Source organism: Oxyura jamaicensis, chromosome Z (assembly GCF_011077185.1).
Source record: "Oxyura jamaicensis isolate SHBP4307 breed ruddy duck chromosome Z, BPBGC_Ojam_1.0, whole genome shotgun sequence".
NCBI classification, from domain to species: domain Eukaryota; kingdom Metazoa; phylum Chordata; class Aves; order Anseriformes; family Anatidae; genus Oxyura; species Oxyura jamaicensis.
Genome location: NC_048926.1, coordinates 62,634,389 through 62,657,214, shown reverse-complemented (window position 1 = coordinate 62,657,214; position 22,826 = coordinate 62,634,389). Strand labels below are relative to the sequence as shown.

Genomic DNA, 22,826 nt, shown 5'->3' with positions numbered 1-22,826 from the left:
AGAGCAAATGCGAATTTCCATGATTAGAGATAATCAGTCGCACAGTCAGAGGGTAACAGATGCAGCTGTGCTGTAGAAAGAGATCCAGGAGTTAACTGGTGAGTTTGTGATCCAAGGGAAAAAGCATAATAGAACAGGCTATATCACCCATGAGAATTTCTTCACACACTTAAGCAATGGCATTGCCCTCAGTTTGAGTGTTATGCCTGGTTTTGGGCACTAATTCAATAAAAGATGTGAGCAATCTGGAAAGAGCAATAAGAATAATCAGGGGTTTGGAAAACTGGAAAGGCTGAAAGAACTAGGGTTATTCAGTCTCGAGGGATGTGGTAAAAATCTTCCATTATGGAAGAGTTAGCTGACAAACAACATATATTGGAATAAATTCTTAAGATCCCCTGTAAACCTCAGTGATCTTAAAGGCTGAAAGTTTTACACTACATCACAAGGAAGAAGAAGAAGAAAAAAAAAAAAAAAATCTTAACATCCAAATCCTTTAGAAATGGAAGAGAGCGCTTACCACTACTCTTTTTTGAGATCAGACTAGACAAACCTCTACGACAGACAGTAGAAGCATAATAATTCTCTAACGAACTTCAAAATGAATTTGAATATTCAAGTGTAAAAGGCTGGAGTTGGGGAAAAAGGTGTGTCACTGTCCTATAGAAAGTATATATGTAAATTATTTGAATTATATTAAGGATGTCGTACTTCAAGTAGGTATCCCTTTACTTTTCTTCCAATTATCAGTGACTTCTGCAACCAAACTTCACGTTGTATTGCCTTTTAATCTCTCTAGATTTTCAATTTATGATACATATTATTTGTAAATCTGATATTACTTCAGGAGCTGAAACATGAAAATGTAGGAAGTAATGATTTCATTCCACAACAGCATCTGTAAACTTTGCAAATGGAAAGGCCCTCATGGGATTAAAGAAACAAAAAACAACTGATTGATGTTCAGTGTCTCATTTAAAGTTATTCATCACTTAAACCATACAACACTTTCTCACACCAAGCCATCATGTCTGGTGAGATTATATATTGCCCTCTGTGGTATTTGTTACTTGGGTAGACAACTCAAATGTGATACCAGAAATGCAGCAGTAGATGGCATAATTACACTGATCTACTGGAAATTTCAGGTCCACTTTTCTCAAAAATCTCTTTTGCTTAAACCATTAATTTAATAAATAGATAAATAAATAAGTGCCTCTATCTAACATTTTCCTCGAAACTGAGGAAGGATGAAGCTCACTGATTAACTGTAAAAGCAGAAACAATTCAAGCAGAAATATACATCTGTTTTCTTGTTAGAGAACACTGTGTTCTAGCTCCAGTTTTTTGTAACAGGAGTCAGAATCAAACTGGAACTCACTGTTTAAATCTACTACTTGCAATTGTAAGTAACAAAGCTTTCAGAAAATATACTCATCATGTTCTTATGCAGATATATAGGTATCATTAATGTTACTAACCATTGCTTTAGATATTTTTTTCCATGCAGATTTTAAGGTAAGTTCAGTGTGGTGCAGTCTAGTTGGAGGCTGGTAGCTAGTAGTGTCACCCACAGGTCAGTACTGGGTCCATTGTCCAACTTATTCATCAACAACCTGGACAATGAAATGGAGTATACCCTTAGCAAGTTTACTGATGACCCAAAGCTGGAAGGAGTGGCTAATACCCCAGAGGGCTGTGCTGCCATTCAGAGGGACCTCAACAGGCTGGAGGGTTGGGCTGAGAGGAACCTCATGAAATTCAACAAGGGCAAGTGCAGGGTCCTGCACCTAAGGAGGAATAACCCCAAGCACCAGTGCAGGCTGAGGGCTGTCCTGCTGGAGAGCAGCTCTGTAGAGAGGGACAGCAGGTTGACCGTGCGTTAGCAATGTGCCCTTGTGGCCAACGGGATCCTGGGGTGCATTGAGAAGAGTGTTGCAAGCAGGTCCTCCTCTACATAGACCTGGTGAGGCCTTACCTGGAGTATTGTGTCCAGTTCTGGGCTCCCCAGTACAAGAGGGATGTAGAACAACTGGAGCGAGTCCATAGGAGGGCCACTAAGATGATGAGAGGACTGCAGCACCTGTTGTACGAGGACAGGCTGAGAGAGCTGGGCCTGTTTAGCCAGGAAAAGATAAGACTGAGAGGAGACCTCATCAATGTGTATAAATATCTGAGAGGAGTGTGTTGAGAGGATGGAGCCAGTCTCTTTACAGCTGTGCTCAGAGACAGGATGAGAGGCAACAGGAACAAACTGAAGCACAGGAGGTTCTGGCTGAATATGAGGGGACACATTTTTACTGTGAGGTGACAGAGTACTGGAGCAGGCTGCCCAGAGAGGCTGTGGAGTCTCCTTCTCTGGAGATATTCAAAACCTGCCTGGATGCCATCCTGCACAATGTGTTCTGGGTGAACCTGCTCGGCAGGGAGGTTGGACTGGGTGATCTTCAGAGATCCCTTCCAACCTGCCCATTCTGTGATTCTGTAAGGTTGATTTACTGAAACACTATAGTTTTGCCTTTGATTTGTTTTTCTGTTGTTGTTTTAAGGAATTAATGTCATATTTATAAATAAGTGTATATCATTTTTTTTCACTTTAGTATCTCAGCTATTGTAGATCTTCAGAAATCTCAACTGAAGTTGTTTTAAATTACCAGTAAAAGCCCTCAGTGCCTTTCAGACAATGATGTCAAAGTGATGAGTGGATATAACAGCATATAATTGTAAAATAAATAAATAAATAAATCACCATAAACATTTTAATATAACAACTTCAGAAGTACAGGCAGGAGTAAAACTAAGCTTCCACTACCAGCAGGAGTCAGCAATACCTTACAGAAAACTGAACTGCCTGGTGCTTTTTTCCTTTGTACATAAGAATGTTTCAAGAAGCATGCTGTCTTGCAATATACTTGGATCTTGATAGACTTCAGAATAAACTCTCCAATATACATCAGCATTACTTGTTCAAATGATTCACATTCAATGAGTTGTACTGCAGGCTTTGAGAAGTAAATGCAAATGAACAAGGAAGACATGCTCAAAATCCTGTAGCATCTAGGGATATCAGTGTCTCTATCAGATAACACCAATCCCTTTAGAATCCCAGACCATCATGTCTCCATCTTTCTCCAGCCATCTTTACCACTGCATTTCCTCAATTAGAGAAAGGATGAGGATATTTTGTCTATAAACTTTTCTATAATTCAAGCTTTAAGTTCTGAAGACCTTTGGACAATACGATGTTCTCATAGTAAGGTCAGGCAGACAGAAACATAACTACCTCCTCCCCATTTTCATAATCTCTAGATCTTTCTTCTACAAGAGGAAAGGGATGGATCTACTTATCTAAGACTTTGCCAGGAAGGACACCAGGCTTGAAAATATCTTCCTGGTTCTATGTAACCATTCCATTTTTGCAATGATGTTTTGTTTGTTTGTTTCTATCTGAATATATATGTTTTGTATATATATGTATGTTTTGTTTGTATCTGTCTATATGTTTATATCTACAGCACAGCTAATAGAAGCAGCCAACAGATGTAGCAGTGTTCACAATAGTCTTTCACTTTGCTTTGGGAAACTTCAGGAGCTTCTGGCATTAGTGTCCAGGAGCACTGGGGAATGCCCAGCAGCCCTCTGAGGAATTTAAGTTTGCCTGCTGCTGTTAGGCAAAGACAAACATAGGGACGATGGGAAGGGTGTGTGCCCAAAGAAGCTCTAAAGGTATCTAATGAGCTCTAGGAGCTTCTAAAGGGCATGATTAGCCAGCACAGTTTCTAACACATCTCATCTTACAGTGTTTGCTACGTTATGCTTTGAAAATGATAAGGAACTACCTTTTTTCTGAGTCACTACAGGAAATGAGTACTGGAATAGATATACTCTTAACAGTACATGATTTTGTTAATATATATATACACACACACACATATATATATATATTTTATGGTAAAACTCTGTCAGCATAACCACCAAGCAGCTACGTCGACTGGTATCAAAAGAGACCTACAGGGTTGCCAGGTTTAACACCACTCATTACTGCATTCACATTCACTGCATTGTCCATTGGCAAGCTATAGCAGCAGCAAGGGAGCTGGAGCCAGAAGTCCTACAAAATGTTATTGACGTAGTTCATTTTTTAAAAACAAGACCTTTAAACAGTACAACCTTCACAATACTCTGTAATGAGATGGGGAATGACCATTAAAATCTTTTGTTCCTCAAAGAGATTTGCTGGTTACCTCAAGGCAAAGGGCTCTAACAAAATGTCAAAATTAAAGAGGAATTATGCATTTTTCTTTTACAAAGAGAAGAGCCTTCCAATTTTACTGACTTGCACTGTGAGGTCAAATGAACACTAGTAGTATGGTGCCTAGCAGACATTCTCAAAAAAATAAACAGACTTAAGGTATCCCTTCAAAGTGAAGGTGACCTTTTACCAATGAATGAGAAAATAATTGCTTTTCATAAGAAAAAATTGTTTACCTCAGCAGGCAACTCATTTTTCATAAATCTGTCTACTTAAATTCACAGTAGTGTTGTAAGTGGAGGTCAAACAGTTAAAAGTGACAGACAAGAGTGTTTTCAGTGCAATTGGATCATGATCCTGAAGTTGCAGCAAGGAAAGGGGTTTAAAAAAAAAAAAAAAAAAAAAAAAAAAAAAAAAAAACATCAGAAGTTCAGAAAAGAGCGACAGTCCAACCCAAAGGTTTCAAATACTGAAGGTATTTAACTACTTAATAAACAAACATAATCTTAGCTACAGCTACTGATTACCAGTGCTATAGCTGAAATCTTTTAAAACCATACGCTGAAAAAATGGCATGCATAGCCAAGTCCTGGCACTACCATTACCAACATCCAACTCCTCAGCCTAGTGTCAGTGCCTGGGACCCTGGGACCCTAATTAAAAGTGCTTCTGTCTTTCATTATGGATCACATTTACACTGTAAAAAAGAGCTCTTACTGCTTTCAGGCTATAGCACTAAAAGAGTTGGGTAAGACAATTCTTGAGCAGAATCAAGAATTTGCTTCACATGTGCCATTACTCCTCTAGTTTTTGTTTCGATGAGCATTAGGTGCAGTCAGGTCCCCGGTACCCAAATCATCCATTCCCTTGTTCTACACCCTAACACCTGTTCACAAGTGATCTGTATTTTGGGAACTCCTAGTACTTCACCTAGAGGCTGAGCTGATTTCAGAAATCAACAATTACCAATGAAAATCAGAGATTAATTAAATCCTGATACCATCACTGTCTGCTCACATGTCAGCCCTAAATTTTAATCTACCCAGCAATAGCTTTTGTTTTATTTGACATTTTCCACTCCTGCATCAAATAAATGCCAAATAACTCTCAATTTGTTGGATTGGTTTATGTATGCTTAGGGTGTTAATTTGAAGCTATTCAAGTTTAACTGCAAAGACAGTTGTTCTGAGAAACACAGCAAGAGCAAAAGATTTTTTTCTCAAAGGAACTAAAACAACTATGCAGAGTCTGAATGAGATGTTAAGCATAAAAGCTGAAGGCCCACAGACTGATGAGCATTCTGATGATGCAGCCCCAAAAGGCAACATGGGACCCAATACAACTTCCACCATGTACTCTTAGTAAGAGCAGGGCTGGTCAGGATGACTTTTCTTGGGTTGCTGTACTCTTTGTCATTTCATCAACAGCCTCTTTATCCTTTTAGAAATGGGGTAGTCCTGGAAGGAAAACAAGGTACAGCAAATTTAATATCCATCTGAAGTTCCTCTGAGAAGAAATATATACAGCCATGTTCAGCTAGCAGCTTTATCTGGCTTTATAACAGGCCTTGGAGATTACATATCACCACCTGCACACTTCAGATTTACTTCCCATGGTTTGGGATGAGATGAAAGGCTAATTTTCCAATAGTACACAAATGCCTGCATTTTGATTGACAACCAGCTGAGGGAAGAGCTTTGTATTTATTAGAATGGAGTCGGTTCAATAAGTAACATGGGAAGCATTACCAAATCAATAGTCCCTTCTTGCCAGGGGTGTTGATTGTTGCAGAGCGTGCTGACACCCTTCTGCTTTCCTGCACACAGAGTCTTTGTACAATAAAATCAAGCATACTATGAAATCAAAACACCCCTGGATCTTTCTAAGTGTGCATCAGCTCTTTCACTTGTTACCATAACAACAACAAAAGATGCAGTAGATGAGAAGTTATTCTCAACCTGGAATATCTGAAGAACTGCTTTCTTCAGGAAAATAATCAAAAAGCACTAAATACTCTCTTCTTCAATTGTATGAGGATTACAAGCTCCTGCAAGCTAAAAACACGCTTTCAAAGTGTTCCTGTGTAGTTTTAGCTAGCTCAGACAAAAAGACAATACGTAAATAAATCATTATCCTAAAGAATTGAAACAATAAAAGTGGTCTATGTTTACTTGATACAACACCTGAATTGTTCTTCACTTGTTTTTTTGTTTGTTTGTTTTTTCCTCAGGCACTTGTAACAAACAGCTGTCAAATTAAGTGCTGTACATGCTTTCAGGGGGTAAGCTATTAAATAAACACTTTTTTTCAATGTAACCCAACCAGAAAATTAATTTGTTATTAAAGCTTAGCCAAAGTGCAAGCCAGGATATCCAGACATTCCTTTAAGTGCATTAACAAACAGAACACATTACTTATATCCCTAATGTAATACTCGAGAGTAAGTCAATTTCCAAAGCAAACTAGGATGAGTATCAGGCTGATTGATAGAATATTTCATCAGCTAGATAGTTTAAAAGAAAAAATGTCCACAGACGCAGTTTAGAATGATTTTAGAGCTTATTCACCTTCCACAGAAGTTATATATAGACGTGCTGAGGACTGAAAAATGCTCCTTTTTACTGTTTCAAATTGCTCTTATAATTCACTGACATACATGTATGTTTTTCTTGATCAGCACAGCGCTTGCTTTTCTCAATATTTTAAGCACATTCGTAAATACTGGTCTCCCAACACATTATGCTTTCCAACACAACCTATGGGAAAACAAAACAAAGCAAAACAAACAAAACAAACACCTCAGAGAAACAAACCTACAAGAATGAGGATTCAGCTTAACCAACAGAAAAAATATATTAATGGAATGGGAGTATATATTAGGAAAATATTCAGCAAAGGTTCCTGCAGCCTCAACCCTCTTCCTGTGAATACAGTCAAATGAATAATGCCAGGACACACTTAATGTGTCTACAGAGATGCTTGGTCCCGTATCTGTGCAACTAACTAGGAAATTTAGTGCTTATGATGTATTAGAGCTCATGTACATAATGTAGCTTGTGCAGTAAGAGCAAATCTATAAAAGGTTTAATGTAAATATAATACAAAATACAAGGGGGTAGCAATTAAAAACAAAAATACAGAGGGTTAATAATATAACATAATAAAACAGATACAGGGGGTTAGCAATTCTAACTATCTAGACCATTGCCTACAGACTGTGCATATACCTGTGTGCAACAGGCAGAGATACTAACTGTTGGGCAGAAAAAATCAGTCTCCCAGATCAGGAAAACCAGATGATGCAAAAGTCTTCAAGAGCCTCAGATTCATAAATAGTTAGATGTAGATGAACTAAAGGTGAGATAAAATATGTCAGCACATTTCATGGTGAAGTTGGCATTCCTGACCCATCTTCCACCCATCTTCTTTTAGACAGCATAATCTACAAAATATTTCTTTCAGAGACCTTTTTGTCCAAAGGTGACAAAAACAAATTTGGGTTGTTTTTTGTTTTTCTCCAGGGGTGGGAGTTTGTGTTTTAAAAACACAGATATCAAACAAGCATATCACAAAGACTCCTTTTTTCCCCAATAATAATAATAATAATTCCAGTTCTACATTCCACTGTTGTTTTTTTTTTAGAACTGAATATGAATACTCAAGTCCACAAATAATTTCAGTGGCAAGCCCTCATCACGAATTGGCCAGCCAGCACTGCATGCTCTTCTACATCAGGCTCAGGACTATACCACCTCGTATATTTCTCCATCTTATAATGGGGCTACATTCAGCCCAGGAAGCTCAATATTTCCATCAGAATATTGTTACAAGATTGCCACCCAGGCCTAGAGCCAGAGATTCAGTCTGCGAGCATGTTCTACCACCATGGCACTCCAGTATCTTTTAGCAGTGTGGGGAACAATGAAGGAAATAAGCAATAACCACAAGTGCATCTGTGGATAAGAAGACATAGGAGGTGGACTTTCCATGTGAAACAGACGAAGAGCTTCACACAGATAGGTATATTGCTACAGGGAAAAAAGCAGCACAAGTCAGAAGATGACTGAACTGTTCCTGGAGACCTCTCAGCTACAGAAGTACCATGTCCTGTTCACATTTCTGTGCCCTGTCCTACCAAATGAAGCACTGTCATCAACACATCTCCAGCACTAGCTTGGCAACAACTTTCACACCAGCTTTGATCCCCTGTCAGATTACTGCATTATCTGTATCTGCAAGCTTATATTGGACAATAGCCAGTCTGGATTAGTGTTCATCATTTTAACAAGTGTATTCCTGAGAGCAGAAAAGCTATGGATTACACAGTTATCACCAAGGGTTTCTGACTGAGCATACATTTCCTGGCAAGCACAAAAACAATTCATCTTTCAAAATCTAGATTCCATAGCTAAACCTCCTTGGATTATATTTTTTCCCCATCATTTTCAGGATATATTCAAGGTTTGCATTTGACAGTCAGATCGATTAGGATCTGATATTTGTCACTCTCCATAAATCATTTCAGATATATGATTTAAAATACCTAAGACCTGATGTTTTAAAGCTCTTGCATAAAAATTAGATGTTGAGAAATACCCACCTGGAGGTCAGAAAATACCCACCTGTAGAAAACAAAAAAGAAAAAAAATCCCAAAACAAACAATACTAAACAGATGATGAAGCTAATGCAGAAAACAGACTCAGAAGTTCTGAAACTAACTAGCCTTCTCAGAACTACACACATCCCCCCTTTTTCTCTTATTTTCTTGAAGGCTCAACATATTAATTAACAAAAGCTAGTTATCATTCATCACAATCACTCTTCAGTGCTTGATTTATTCACCATAATTTTTATAGCTTCCCTTATAATTAACAAACTACAAACATCCACATCACAAATGAGATACAGATGAGGCAGCAGGACCTCAATGTTACTCAGTCATATCTAGTGAACACCTTCTAGTCTGTTCTTCAGTAATCTCCGGTGCATAAAATGCAATATTGTCAGAGTCTAGACAATATTGAGTTAAAAAAAAAAAAAAAAAAAAAGCATAAAAACACACTTTTTTCTATAGAAAAAAATATATGTGGCCTCCTTCTATTAGTGAAGTTCTTACTTTCTGTCATTAAAAGTAGCAAATAAATCACAGCAGAAAATTACTAAGCACTTGTCTTGATACCTGGCTGCTTTCAGATCACAACTTCCTCTTTTGTTTTAGGATTCTTGAATCAACCCCTTAAAGTAGCTTTAATTTATCTTCTTGCAAAAATGAACACCCTTGCACATCATTTTCTGAGTCAGAAGAACTCATAGATCATACTGCCAAAAGTTTACTTTGGAAGAAATGCTACCGATGAAGAGCTAGATTAACTTTTAATAAGTGCACTGCTGAGATAATCAAGAAGTTCCTAGACCATTGTGTTGTCAAGCTGGGAATATTTGTAGGGGATGCTCTTTAATTGAAATGATGTGATAGTAGGTTTTGCACGATCAATGGAATACGTTAAATGACACCCAGTCTGTGGAAAACAAAAAAAAAAAAAAAAAAAAAAAGGCGGGTAAAAAAATTTTGCAGTAGTGTTCCATGTTGAGTTCAGGACCTGCACTTTGTCACTGCTGTTAGCTACCGTCCACGGTTGTCCCCGACCATGGCTCGGGGGGAGGAGAGCAAACGCCTCGGGCCAGCCCTCACGGTGCCGCGATCCAGTAGATGGAGCTGTTCTCCCACAGATTTAGGAACTTTGCGTTTCAACTCAAAAGCAAGAAAACAAAAATATTCACTGGGGGGGGTGGTGTGGGTTTTTTTTCCCCCCCCCCCCTTTTTTTTTTTTTTTTAATTGGGGGGTGGTATTTGTTTGTTTATATTTTTAAGGAGAAAAGTGGAGATAGCTCCAGAAGAATATTTTATCAGCTTTCTCTGTGAATGTAGCTACATTGCATATTTTGCTTGAGGCAACATTAGATCAGAAAACTACAATTTGCCCAGCTATCGCAAAATCTTTTCTTTTTTCCTGCTTTTTTTTTTTTTAACTGTTGTGATCTACAATACTTTATTACTTAGGCTACTCTAGTGATAATTTCTATTATTCAATCAAATCATAAATTATACCATGACACCATCTTCTTACTTTACTAACTCAAAGAAATAGTCAATGTTAGAAAATAATTTATGTGGAAAGTACAAATTTCCTTTGTAAGTAAAAAAGTTTAATTTAAATTGCAGGTAATATAACCTGACTTTTTGCAGTTTTAAACTGGTGTGCATATTCACACGTTCACTGCACACAAAGACTATTTTTTCTAGATAACCTATTTCATTATGTCTTCATTTCAAAGTAATAGTCTCTGTCTATTAGTCTAATAGTCTGCCCTCTGTACCTCGTGAGGGCATACCAGGAAAATAAATTCACTGATCGGAGGGGGCAGATGATCTCCTGGACAGATGGAGAAAAGACTAAATAATAGTAAAAGATAAAATTTTCAGAAAAATGTGGTGTAAAAGTGTGACTCAAGCAACACAAGTTAATAACTTTGTTGAGGAAAAAAAGTTACATGCACAGAGGATTACAAAGGGTATTGTGTAGAGTTGTAGGGAAACTTTTCTAAAGGGGATGAGAAGAAAGGTGTGAAAAATACTAAGCCATTAAATGAGCAAAAAAAGATAAAAGTCATAACCAAAAAAAAAACAACAACAACAAAAAGTGGAGATTTATCCAGTTTTACTTACAATAGAATTTAGAAAATAGGCACCTTATTGCTGTAGCCTGCATAAAGTTAGAGGAGAATTCAAGAGAGTGACTGCAGGTAGTCACAAGAAGCACATTACCATTTATCTTTCCTAGTTCCTAACAGAAAGTTCAGAAACAAGGCTGAAACCAAAAGTTAGGTTTAACATATATTAGGCAAAGAACAAATCCTGTGTTATTCTGAAAGAAATATGTTGATGAAAACTGCTATTGCACATGCAAAATGACCATCATACCTAAAGAACCATGTATAAAATGTTAAGTTTGAACAGTGTTTTTAAGGATTTTGGCTTCTTACAGTGCTTCTTCTGCTATTAGCTTACTAGATAGCTTCTTATGTGTTTTGTTCAACACAGAAGGTATTTGTCCACACAAAGTAATGGTCTGTACTGAAATTCTAAGTCATATAATTTTACATTATAATATATGCAACCACGGGAAAGTACAGAATGTTTCATGCATAAAGCCAGATCTTAGTACAAAGATTTTTGAACCTTTTCCTTGTACTTTCAAACATATTTTTTTTATTAAAGATTTATGTTAATATTTTCCTTGCAAGCCTTGCCAGCTTTGTTGATTTGTTTTTTACATATATACTTTGTTTAGTCTTGTTCACGGAATTTAAAAAAAAAAAAAAAAAAAAAAAAGCTACTAGAATACTAAAACATAGATGTAAAAGAGATTGCTAAAAAACTGACCACAATCACCACCACTGGAGGAATTCATACAGAGACAAACTAGAATTGCCATGGGTCAGCTCCTTCAAGTAATGTTATCTTCTGCAAATCAAGACCAAAAATAATTTTAAGTAACTTATTTGAAGTATTGTCCCAAGGATACGATCCTGTACTACTGGTCAAAGCGAAGAGAAGAAATTTTGAAGACTCCCTCCACCTTATTTATTTGAGTTATGTGGGCAGCTTGAATAGGCTTTTCAAACACTCAGCTTTAATTAGTAACAGAGACTAGATCAAAATCAGCTTTTAGCCTTATCTTTAGCCCTTAGCCTTCCCCAAATACCTTCACATCTTCAAGTTTCACATAATGTAATTGTAAAAACAGGTCTAATGTTATTCAGCTTTTCAGGGTGGTGTTTGTACAATGGTTTAACCTCCTCATTAGAATACCCACAGAGGTATTTTTGACAAATGAGGCCCTGTTGTTATAACCTATTACTGCATAATTCCAGTTTTTTTTTTACTAGCAGCTAAAGTGGGGCAAATTGCCTTAAGTGGTAAACACTGGTACTACAAGCAGCTTTCATAGACAAGTGTTATAGAAACCCTTACCATTAGGTGCAAAAAATAAAAATAAAAATATATCAACACACACCTCACCCTCCTGCAGAAGGGTGCTGTAAGCCTCTTCCTTCCCTACAGCCCCAGTGCAACGCCCCATCTGCTGGCAAGGCACAGACAGAAGCAGGGCTCTGCAGCTGCCCTGGTAGGCTCCAGCCCAGCCACCCCCCTGCACCTGCCAGCAGCAGCCTTCAGGAGCAGCCCCTCCTCAGCCTTCGCACTGCCTTCCTTGCACACTACAAGAGAAGCAGCCCCAGAGGTTAAGCAAATGGTGGAACCCAAATGAAAAGCAGCCTGTGTGCAAACACAAAGTTAGCCTCTAAAATATCGTGCTTCTGAACAATATAATTTCTATCTCCTTTGCTCCTCAAGAAAGAAGGTCTATAGGTTTATGCAATTTAAATCCTGTACATAGCTAAACATAATGTAATCTTCAAGGAAAAAGAGCCACACCTGAAGCTTAGTTTCTCTTTTGCCCCAACATGTCTCTTTCGAATTATCATACTTTGGCAAAGTAAATAAATAGATAAATAAATAAAGCTTTGCTTTTAACACACACAGAGAAAGCAGATTAAAATAGATCTTTACATATGCAGGGACTGCAATTTATTTTGGAAAGGCAGTCTAAATGAAAAGGTATGTTTTTGTTTTTTAAATGTACTTTTATTTTGCTTTCAGGAAAGTATCTCCTGTACAATCATATAAGATTAAATCAGCCTGTCTGATTCTTCCCCCTATTGTTTGTTTTAAGCACAGTAAAATATATACGATAGGAGGTAGGATGGGAATGTAACAGTTGGACCCATATTCTGACAGGACTGCTAGGCATCAGAGCAGTAACTTGCCACCTTCCTGATAAAGAACAGAAAAACAGGTTTGAAAATACGGTTACGTTTCCTGGACGTGTTTATTTTCCTCATGGGCTAGTCTAATAACTTTCTGAGAAAATCAGAGGACTCACATCCAAGATTTGTTCAGAGTGTGTTTATTGATTACTGTCGGCAAGCTTCTGTCAAGTGAGTTTTTTCCATAACTCTTATCTATAAATTAAGTTCAGTGTTGCAGCACAGGGTTGTCTGACAGTGATCTGACTGTAAGCCTGACAAAGTATATGAAGCTTTTATTCATTTCAGTGGGGTTTTACATAATACCTCAAATTCCCATCCCGTTTAACAATGTACTGTACTGACATAATAAAGCTGGCCTTGCTGGACTTTTATGCCTATTTTGACCTTGTTGCTGATTTTTCTGGTAACTGCATTACAAGGTGTTATCTTGCTGTATGTCCCACGTGTTATTATGGGCTCACATGTCTTTCTGGCGCTGTTACTCTAGATAAACAGCTGGAAATTCATATTTTATTTACTAATGTCTTCGGCCACACTACCCTCGAGAGGGGGTGCCAATGCATAGCCAGTGTTGGTCCTCCACGCTGTGCAAACCAGTACCTCACTTACAAAGTGAAGTGTTTGATACAGCAGAGTCTAGATGGAAGACAGCTAGCACATGCTCACCTCAGAGATGATGACAATTCTACAAGCAACCTGATTTCTTCCGCATTTCACAGTGCTGCTTACTGAACTTACACTGCCTTTCACATCACCTGCATGGTAAGGTAATGCCACTTCTCATCCTTAGCAACATTTTACTGAAGGCCTTGGCTGCAATCCTCACAGTGACCAAAGAAAGACAAGAAAGGTGCACTGTCTGAATGGAAAGCAATGGAGAAAAAATGAATAGTTCTTGCACAGGCTTGGACAAGACAGTGAAAGAAAATAAGTAAATAAATAAATAAATAAATAAATAAAGGCAATCCTAACCACAAAGGACAATGTCAGGTGTGAATCAGAGCAGCTGCTGTTTTAGGTAACACAGAAAATGAAAATGATTTGAGCCAAATCAACAGAGCAAGAACCCAGTGCTTTAGGTTATTTGATAAGTGTTGCTCTGTCTCCATTCCCCATTATTCTAGGGGTCACAACATAGTAATTATGCACAGGCTTATTCCATAATCTTACAAGGCTGTAACTTCAGATTCAGACTGTAACTTAGACTCAGAACAACCTGATGAAACACTCACTTATGTACCTCCCTGCTCTTTTTTATAAAATCTATAAGGCTTGTGGCTACATTACAGACAAGATGTAAACTGTTTTAAAGCTGTATGTAAAAATATTCACTACTATCTCAAGTCATAAGTACTATATTCTACCATGAGTACAACAGCTGGTTTAGTGTTGATTGGATTCATTCTTGGGTGTGTAACAAGACTGAATGTTTTCTTCAGAATATATTTCCAGCCATCTCTTTACTTTTTTTGTTTATCATCCCTTTATCATCACTTCAACTTACAGTCTTTATGCAGTTTACCAGCCACCTATTGCCAGGTACAAATGATTTCTCGGCATAAACCAAAGATGATGCTCTAATACACCGAATTTGCCTTTTTTTTTTCTTCGTATCTAATAACATGAGATCATTTCATCAAGATACAGTGAGTTAAAATAAAGGCAACACAGTTCCATGTGTTGCTAATATATGCCACAATATCTTTTTCCCCAGAACAAGTACTTCAGGAGAAAGTAACAACAAACCACCATTTATTTTCCTGGAGTAACTTGCTTTGAAAAAAACTCCCAGCAGTCATGAGGAAAAAAAATAAATAAATAAAAGAAGGAGAGAGAGAGAGAGAGAAAATTGTAAATATTTCAGAATAAATTCTAACCTCTCAGTGGTGGCTGTGCCTGAGAATAAAATTGTATGAAGTTCAAGGGCACCAACCACTTCTTTATTTTCTTCTGCCTGCCTATCAGAAGCAGTTACAACAGCACTAGACTCCAGAAGATATAGCCTAGCAGGTTAGCGATAAAATGTCAGTGTCAAAGGTAAGAATTAAAGGGTGTAGCTCAATAACTGAGGAAAATAAGCAGCCAAATATGAATATAGTGTTGAAGAAAAATAGAAGAGAGGAAGAGAAACAGCAAGTAAAAGGGGGAAACCTGTTTTTGTCATAAGGGCCACCAAGAAACAGTCAGAAAATGCATTCAAGCTTACACACCACTGAGCTACCATTTTCTGCAGAACATGATGAACAATTCTCTGGGGAGAAGTCAGTGTACAGCAGATAGCTACACCATCAGGAGTATCAACTTCTCTCCACACCTGATCCACCACACCAGAAAGAGAAAAGATATACTGACAAAACTGGTTTCCGTTAACTACCGCTAAGAGATCTGAAACAAGCAGCAAGAAAAGTAAGCACTGTCTCTGCCACATGCCTCTATAGGTGAAGTTTCTCCGAGGGTTTAAACCTCCCGTAGAAAATATTATGGATACCAATACCCAAAGAGACAGAGTGGCTGTCTTATAAATTGGCACAGTAATCACAAACTAAAATGCTTGCACATACATGCATCAGAACCGGACAATCCCCATGCAGATCATACAGTTGAGAATCCCTTCCAGTAAAAATGGCATGAATTCAAGCCATTCAAGCCTCTTATACAGCTTTGTGGACTCCTAACTATAAACTACCATCTCCTTCTTTTCCAGCCCCAAAACAATCTCCAAAACATACCACACTCACTGTTGTGCAAGTATTAGAAATCCATCATAAACTCAGTTTGTCGGACGCTAATCGTAATGAAAGGAAAGCTCCATGTCTTGGGCATATAACAGCACCGGTGCCACTGGTGCCACCATCACTGTTCCCACCAGAAAAAAAAATAATAATAATAATAAATAAAAAAAAAAATGTTTAGGGTCTGTTTCCCTTCCTTCAAGTGGCAGCTAATGCTAGTGTAGGGCTGCCAACAGCCAAGAAAAGAGAGCTTTCTTAAAAAGAAGCAGAAGCACATCTGAAGGCACCATGCCACTCTCTTGTTTTGCTTCTCATGGCTGTGGATAATGCCAGTGTTGCTGCAACAAAGTTCACATAGTCAGATAACATCAGCTGTGTAGTCACAAGAGCATTTAACTCACCAGGCAAGTACCTGATCTGGCTAGTTTAGCACCAGCATAGGGAAACCTGGAAGCTCTTCAGTACAAGCACGGGAAGAAATTCTTCATTCAGAGGGTGGTGAGGCACTGGCTAGGTTGCCCATAGAAGCTGTGGGTGCCCCATCCCTGGAGGTGTTCAAGGCCAAGCTGGATGGGGCCTTGGGCAGCTTGGTGCGGTGGGATGTGTCCCTGCCCATGACAGGAGAATTGGAGCTGGATGGTCTGTAAGGTCCATTCCAACCCAAACCATGCTATGATTCTGTAATTCTGTAAGCATACTCAACATGGTCATGTTATTGCAGGCTGAAAAGCATACATTTAGCCTGTGTTAGCATATGACAGAAAACAGTAATTTAGAGACGGTCAGGGTGCTCACTAAGAGAACTTAACTGTTTTGTGGACAACATGGATACATAAACTTTAAGGAAGGCAACTGTGTCATGGTTATTCCTTGCTGAAAACATTCTTGCACTTCTCCATTCAGGAAAAAATTAAATTGACCTTTTTCTATACTTGCTCTTTAATGTCCAGAGGGAACACAGCTGTCATTAAAGGTTTTCATTACTTTTTCATATACAAATAGTGTGTTTTCAAAGATAAATATTTCATATTAGTAATTTACGAGCTCACTATCATAGAAACATAGAATCATTAAGGACCTCCAACCATGCCCCTACTGCCAACATCACCCACTAAACCTTGTCCCTAAGCATCATGTCCAACCTTTCCTTGAACACCCCCAGGGATGGTGACTCCACCACTTCCCTGGGCAACCTGTTCCAATGCATGACTGCTCTTTCTGAGACGAAATGTCTCCTCATTTCCAACCTAAACCTCCGCTGTCACAACTTGAGGCCATTCCCTCTAGTTCTATTCTAGTTCTAGTTATCTGTGAGAAGAACCCCCAGCTCCCCACACTTTCCTTGCAGGTAGTTGCAGAGAGCAATAATGTCTCCCCTGAGCCTCCTCTTCTCCTGATTAAACAACCCCAGCTCCCTCAACTGCTCCTATGTCACTTAAGTTTTCTAATCAGTTATAAGGACTTTTGTTTCTTTAATAAGGATAAGGATAACCACTTACTATCACAAGTGGGTAGATGTCAACAAAATAAGAGAGCCAAGGCAAATTATCCTTGTGACTAGAGGAGGAAAACAGCTTTTCTTTACTGGATGTGTTGAAGGTTATATCACTTGTTTTATGGAATAGGAATAAAGAACCACTGCATAGCTCAGCAGTGTGCCTGTGCCTGTAGTCTATGATCAAACCGAATCAAGCAGAACCAAAGTAAAAAAAATAAAATAAAATAAAATAAAAATAAAGGCTCCTATGGAAGCAAAGATGTATCGCATACCTACTGAAAGATGCATTCATTCTGAAAAATCAACTCATGAAAATTGTGAGCAGCTTGAACACCACTCTTAAATACAGATTTTTTCATTTGTTCCATTTCACAGGGAATATCTAAGAGGATCAAGAGTGTGTATATTATTCTTTTTTTTTTTTTTCCTTTCAAGAAAAGAAAGATTCACATTTATTTGGAATTTTCACTTCCACGAAAATGACTGTTTCATCTTTACCTTTACTTCTTGAGTGTTATGCTAATCCTGTATTTTAATAGTTACTGTTCTTCCTGTTGTTTCCATCATTTACAGAGTTCATTACAGTTTGGTTAATACTGACTGCAAAATTAATTTTATCTTTAAAAATACAACAACCAGGTTTTAAGTCATTAGGAAGTTAGGGCTTGGGGGAGGGGGGGTTAAACAGGGAATGACACATTCAGAAAGACAAAATAGTCTGACTAGATTTCATTCAGCTTAGCAGCAAAATATGAGAACAGTCCAAATGCATTTGTATTGTTTCACAATCTATTTATAGATGCTGACAATAGAGAGAGCTACACTCCACATGTTTATTCAGTCTGAAAGACTAGGGCTTATTATCATGCAGACCCTAAAAGAAGATTAGCAGAAGTTCTGGAGATCTTGGGGTGTTACTTCAGTTTTATAGGAGGGCTCAAAATTTAAAGAAATGCTGCTTATCATTTCTTTGACTAACCTAATCACTATAGTCATCTTCAACAAACAGAAAACTATGCAGTTCTCCAGTTAATGTTTGCCAATTCCTATGGAAAATAAATAAATAAAAATGATTAGACAAACTGGCTTGGTTCAGTTGGTGTTTGGTGCACTGAGATTTAAAAAGATTTTCTGTGTTTAAGACAAACTACAATGACTTTATTTCACAGCAACTACCTGCATGCATGTAGACAAATATATTACTGCAGAAGTGCAATATAATGACTTTGGCATGTCAGAACAGGTGGATATAATCACTTCTGAAACATACACTCTTGTGTTGTTCAAACTTGGAAAATTAGAGACCAGCAGATAATTCACAAAGTAGAATTTCTGACAGATCATGCTAGTACTTTCAGTACAAGCCTGGCAATGCAACATTATTTGAATTAAGAGTTCTCATCTTTTCTTTTTTTTTTTTCTTAAATTCATCCAAACAATTTATTGCTATTAGTACTGACTTTCCAAAGACCTACTACACCTAAAATTGATGAAATTTGTTTCAAATTATATCTATGAAGCGCTGCAGGTATAAAAGAAAAAAAACTTGTGATGTCACATCAATGTGTTACTGATTAACTGATTTTAAAACCAGCCCAAGCTGGATTCACACCAAGAATGCATTTCCTACAGCAGTGAAAGGCTGCGTGCTTGAAGGATTGCTCTAGACCCAAACTTACCTAACTCTGGAGTTAGCATCATAAACAAAATGAGAAAAGGGAATTCCTTGGAAGACTCGGTTTTTCATTTTGAAAGTCAGAGCAGCTTCCGAAAGTCAAGTAATGACCCTCCTCCAGTCAGCCCTACAGAAAGTTCTGGATCAGTGTTTATAAGGTAAATTCAGGGGCGTTTGGGTGCTCTTTACTTACTTGATGTCTGGAGGTACCAGGCAGCAATGCAGGAGGGCACTGGGACAAACACACTGGTGGAAATACCCTGATGGGGAAGCTTAATTTTTGAACACAATGCACGCAGAGCTGATAATTTCTCTTGCATTACTGATTGCGCTGGGAAGGGGAGAGTGTAAAGGAGGAGTTTGTCAGCGGGGACAGGAGGGTGTTGTTCTCTTTTTGTGTAACTTTTACACTGAAGCAGGGCTTTGAGTGTGTATAGTACTATATAAACTCAAGTCTTTAAATGACCTCTGCAAGGTCATCAAATACTATCTACTATCTCTGTACAAAACAAATTTAAACTGGGTTAGAACAGGGAATTTGACAAAATATTTTGGTGTATGTTTTGACCTATAGGAAACTTTACAATGTTTGTTAAATTACTTTTCAAGAGAAATGATATCATCAGAAAAAGGAGTATTCGTGCAAGTTGAGATTGCTAATGTTTTTTTCTGATAGAACAATCGCAAATGATTTTCAAGGTGAAATCTCTTTTCTTACTTTAGAAGTGTGGACTTGTTGAATTGTGAACTTATAATGAGGTAGAATTCATTGTAAGGAAGATTTCTGGACAAATCATGCACAGTTTAGACAGCACAGATAAATGGGGAAATGCAGAGTCAGAGGGTTGCTGGCACTCTGCATTTATTCCTTCCCATCTACTGCAGGAGAGGGACAGGTAAACATCAGCACTATCTATGTCAACCCATTATGAATAAATTATCTTTAAAAAGCTATTCAAAGTAACATTAAATATTTATTCTTCCTTAACCAACATGAAAATTTGTTAGTAAGCTCTGTCTTTCGTATCTGCTCATGTCCACCTTGAAGACTGATTTGCAGGGAGCACCTCTCTTTATTCTTTGTGTGACTAAATTAAATTTCTTTGCAGCTGGGTGATGGTTTGTATCACTAATTGGGTCACAAGTATAAATAAGTCTGCTGGCCTCATTTTTCCCCTTGTGAAATGTTATTTGGGCTTTTTAATACTATACCTGTATAATGTATTTTCTTCCAACTCAAATGTCAGAGAGATAATGCCCAACAGTCTGAACACACAGTAAGGAACCATAAATTTAAAGTTTTAATTAGAGCTCTCAGGGGCTCTTACCTAGAAGTACTTAGTTAGCACTTGCTTTTTAAAACAACATCGACATATGTATTTTTTTGCTTCTCTTATTCTTATTTTCTAGTTAGGCAAGTAAGTACAGAATAAATACAGTGGTGGACATAGGGTTCAACACAAGTAGGTTATGTTTAACCACTTGTAATTTGGGCAATAAGAAGTTTGCCCTCTCTTCTCTCTCCAGCCTGGAACCCTGAGCAGACAGATTTACCCACTTTTTATTTACCGCTAGATAACTGGTACACAAAAAGCTACCATATACACTCTGATAGCAACATGATCAACCCTTACAAAGAACAGAGTCCTTTGCCTTGTGTTTCTCAATAATTGACCTGCCTGCCAAGTAGCAAATGGCAGGGGGCAGGCCTTCCAGAAATCCAGTTTATTCAGCTGCTTCTCCAGTAAGAAGGAATCTTATGATCATAAAGCTCTGCGTGAAACTATACCTCCATCAGCAGAAAATACAGAATAACAGGCTGTAAATACAAGGCAATCTAATAAGAAGCATGCATGATTGCACACTGTGAGCTTAGCAGCTGGACTGGGCTTGTTCTCACTGAACTTGCTTTTCATGTGTTTGATGCAGTCATGATATGCTTATCTAAAATGAGGCACGTGAAAAATCAAGGGAACAACTCTTGGGAAAAAGAAATGCAGACTCTGTGGTTTTACATGCTTCTTTCAATACCATCCTGTTTTCTGAAAGGATATTTCCCATAAATGAAGATGTATCCACAGAGGCAATTTAACTGTATTAATGATTGCTCCTGTTCATCCTAATTATTCGTGCCTGAGGCCCAAAACTGCCAATATACCCAAGTTTTTATACACTTCCGTTTGCACCTCACTGTAATTGGCACCATGCAGATGAGCACAAATTTTCCGGCATCCGTGGGGTTATTAACATTTCGAGACTAGGGAGCTCACAGTTTATCACCATGGCAGCATGTTATTCCTGACACAGAGCAGAACTGATTTCAGAAGCAAATTATGATTCTGAAGCTATAGCTGAGGTGTCACCCATGCATAATAGATCAGAGAGAGATGTGGACACTTGTATATGAAACATTTTATCAGTATGAATGTATTGAGTTACTCTGACATTAAAACGAGACATTTTCCAGTAGTCTCAAACAAAACATTGGCCAAAAAATGGGGATTTCAACTTCCTCATTGGAACCAATCTCTATAACGTGAGTCAATATCCTGCATCCAGATCTCCTAAACTTTAGATAAACTTCAAGCCTTCTTGTTTTGACCAACCTCCAGAACAAATCTGAAAAGAAATATACTTTGAACACAAGGAAATATGATTTTTCATCAGTTTAGATCAGAACTAGTGACCAAGAGCTCTGTGAATGTCATACTGCTAAATATGTTAAGATCAACCTTAGCAGCAATCAACTGCAGGCATAAAAGATCTAAGTATATCAGATGCTTTTTTTTAAAAAAAAAAGGGGGGGGAGGAGGGTGCTAGGGTTCAGCATTGGCCATTGGCATTCACTGATACTAGGTAACATTAAAAAATCTGAAAGAAAAAAAAAAAGTATAATATGGAAGAATTATGTTTTCTAAAGGCATAGTCATGGGAATGAAAGTCAAAAGGGTCCTCTTGACTTGCCATCTTCAGAGACTTGTCAATGTGATGCACCAAAAATCAGTTAATTAAATACTAGTGTTTTCCATCTGTGATCTGCCATTAATATTTTTCCTACAGCAGAATAAGAGAAATATATATACATATTTGTAACACAATTTGTAACAGAAACTGTAATGACTGTCTTATTGCAGTTGCATATTTGTTTGGGTAAGCAAAGGATCCATCCATTTAGGCTTTCTGTCTGAAGATTTTTATATGGAATTGTGAACTTTTTTTAACAGATTTTCGTCTATGTTGAAATTACAGACCTCAGAAACTTATTCAATATACTGTTGTGAGCCTGAGGCTTAGGTCAGACAAATCCAAGCAGTAAAGTTAAAGAGATAAGCACATACCTACCACACTCCAAAAGGCATATTACATTGTCTTTATAGCTTAATTACGAGCACTTGAAACACCAGCAAACACTTCACAGTTCGATGGTTTGTATCCAGGGTTTGATGATCTCCCTGTATGGCCTTCCTATGCAGGATGTACCTAGGTAATATTTTCCTCAGAATAATATAACTCCTGGTTCTGAGTGAGATGAAACAATAAATCCATCCAGTTTTTAATTCACAAGTCCATCCAGTAATTATTATCATCCAGCTTATTATTCACAATCACCTCCAATGTAGACTGTGAGAACCCATATCATCGTGAACTTTTTCATGTCATCTTGTTCTCTTGTGCCCCTCACTTTAAGCTTGCTGTCCTCGGGATAAGAGCAATACCTTTCTAAGCTCCCGGAAAGTCTGGACAATGTATATATTATTATATATATATAATTATTT

The 22,826-nt window shown here is 37.8% G+C and overlaps 1 protein-coding gene across 2 annotated transcripts in view; it reads left to right on the top strand.

Annotated features, from left to right (window-relative positions):
* Positions 1 to 18,988: 18,988 nt before the first annotated feature.
* The window catches only part of GRAMD2B (GRAM domain containing 2B), a 42,253-nt gene continuing 38,415 nt past the window's right edge, over positions 18,989 to 22,826 (top strand). For both annotated transcript variants that reach the window (XM_035310414.1, XM_035310413.1), the window contains exon 1: positions 18,989 to 19,208. In XM_035310414.1, the coding sequence (XP_035166305.1) occupies positions 19,084 to 19,208 (125 nt within the window). In that variant the 5' untranslated portion in view covers positions 18,989 to 19,083. The remainder of the gene's footprint in view (positions 19,209 to 22,826) is intronic.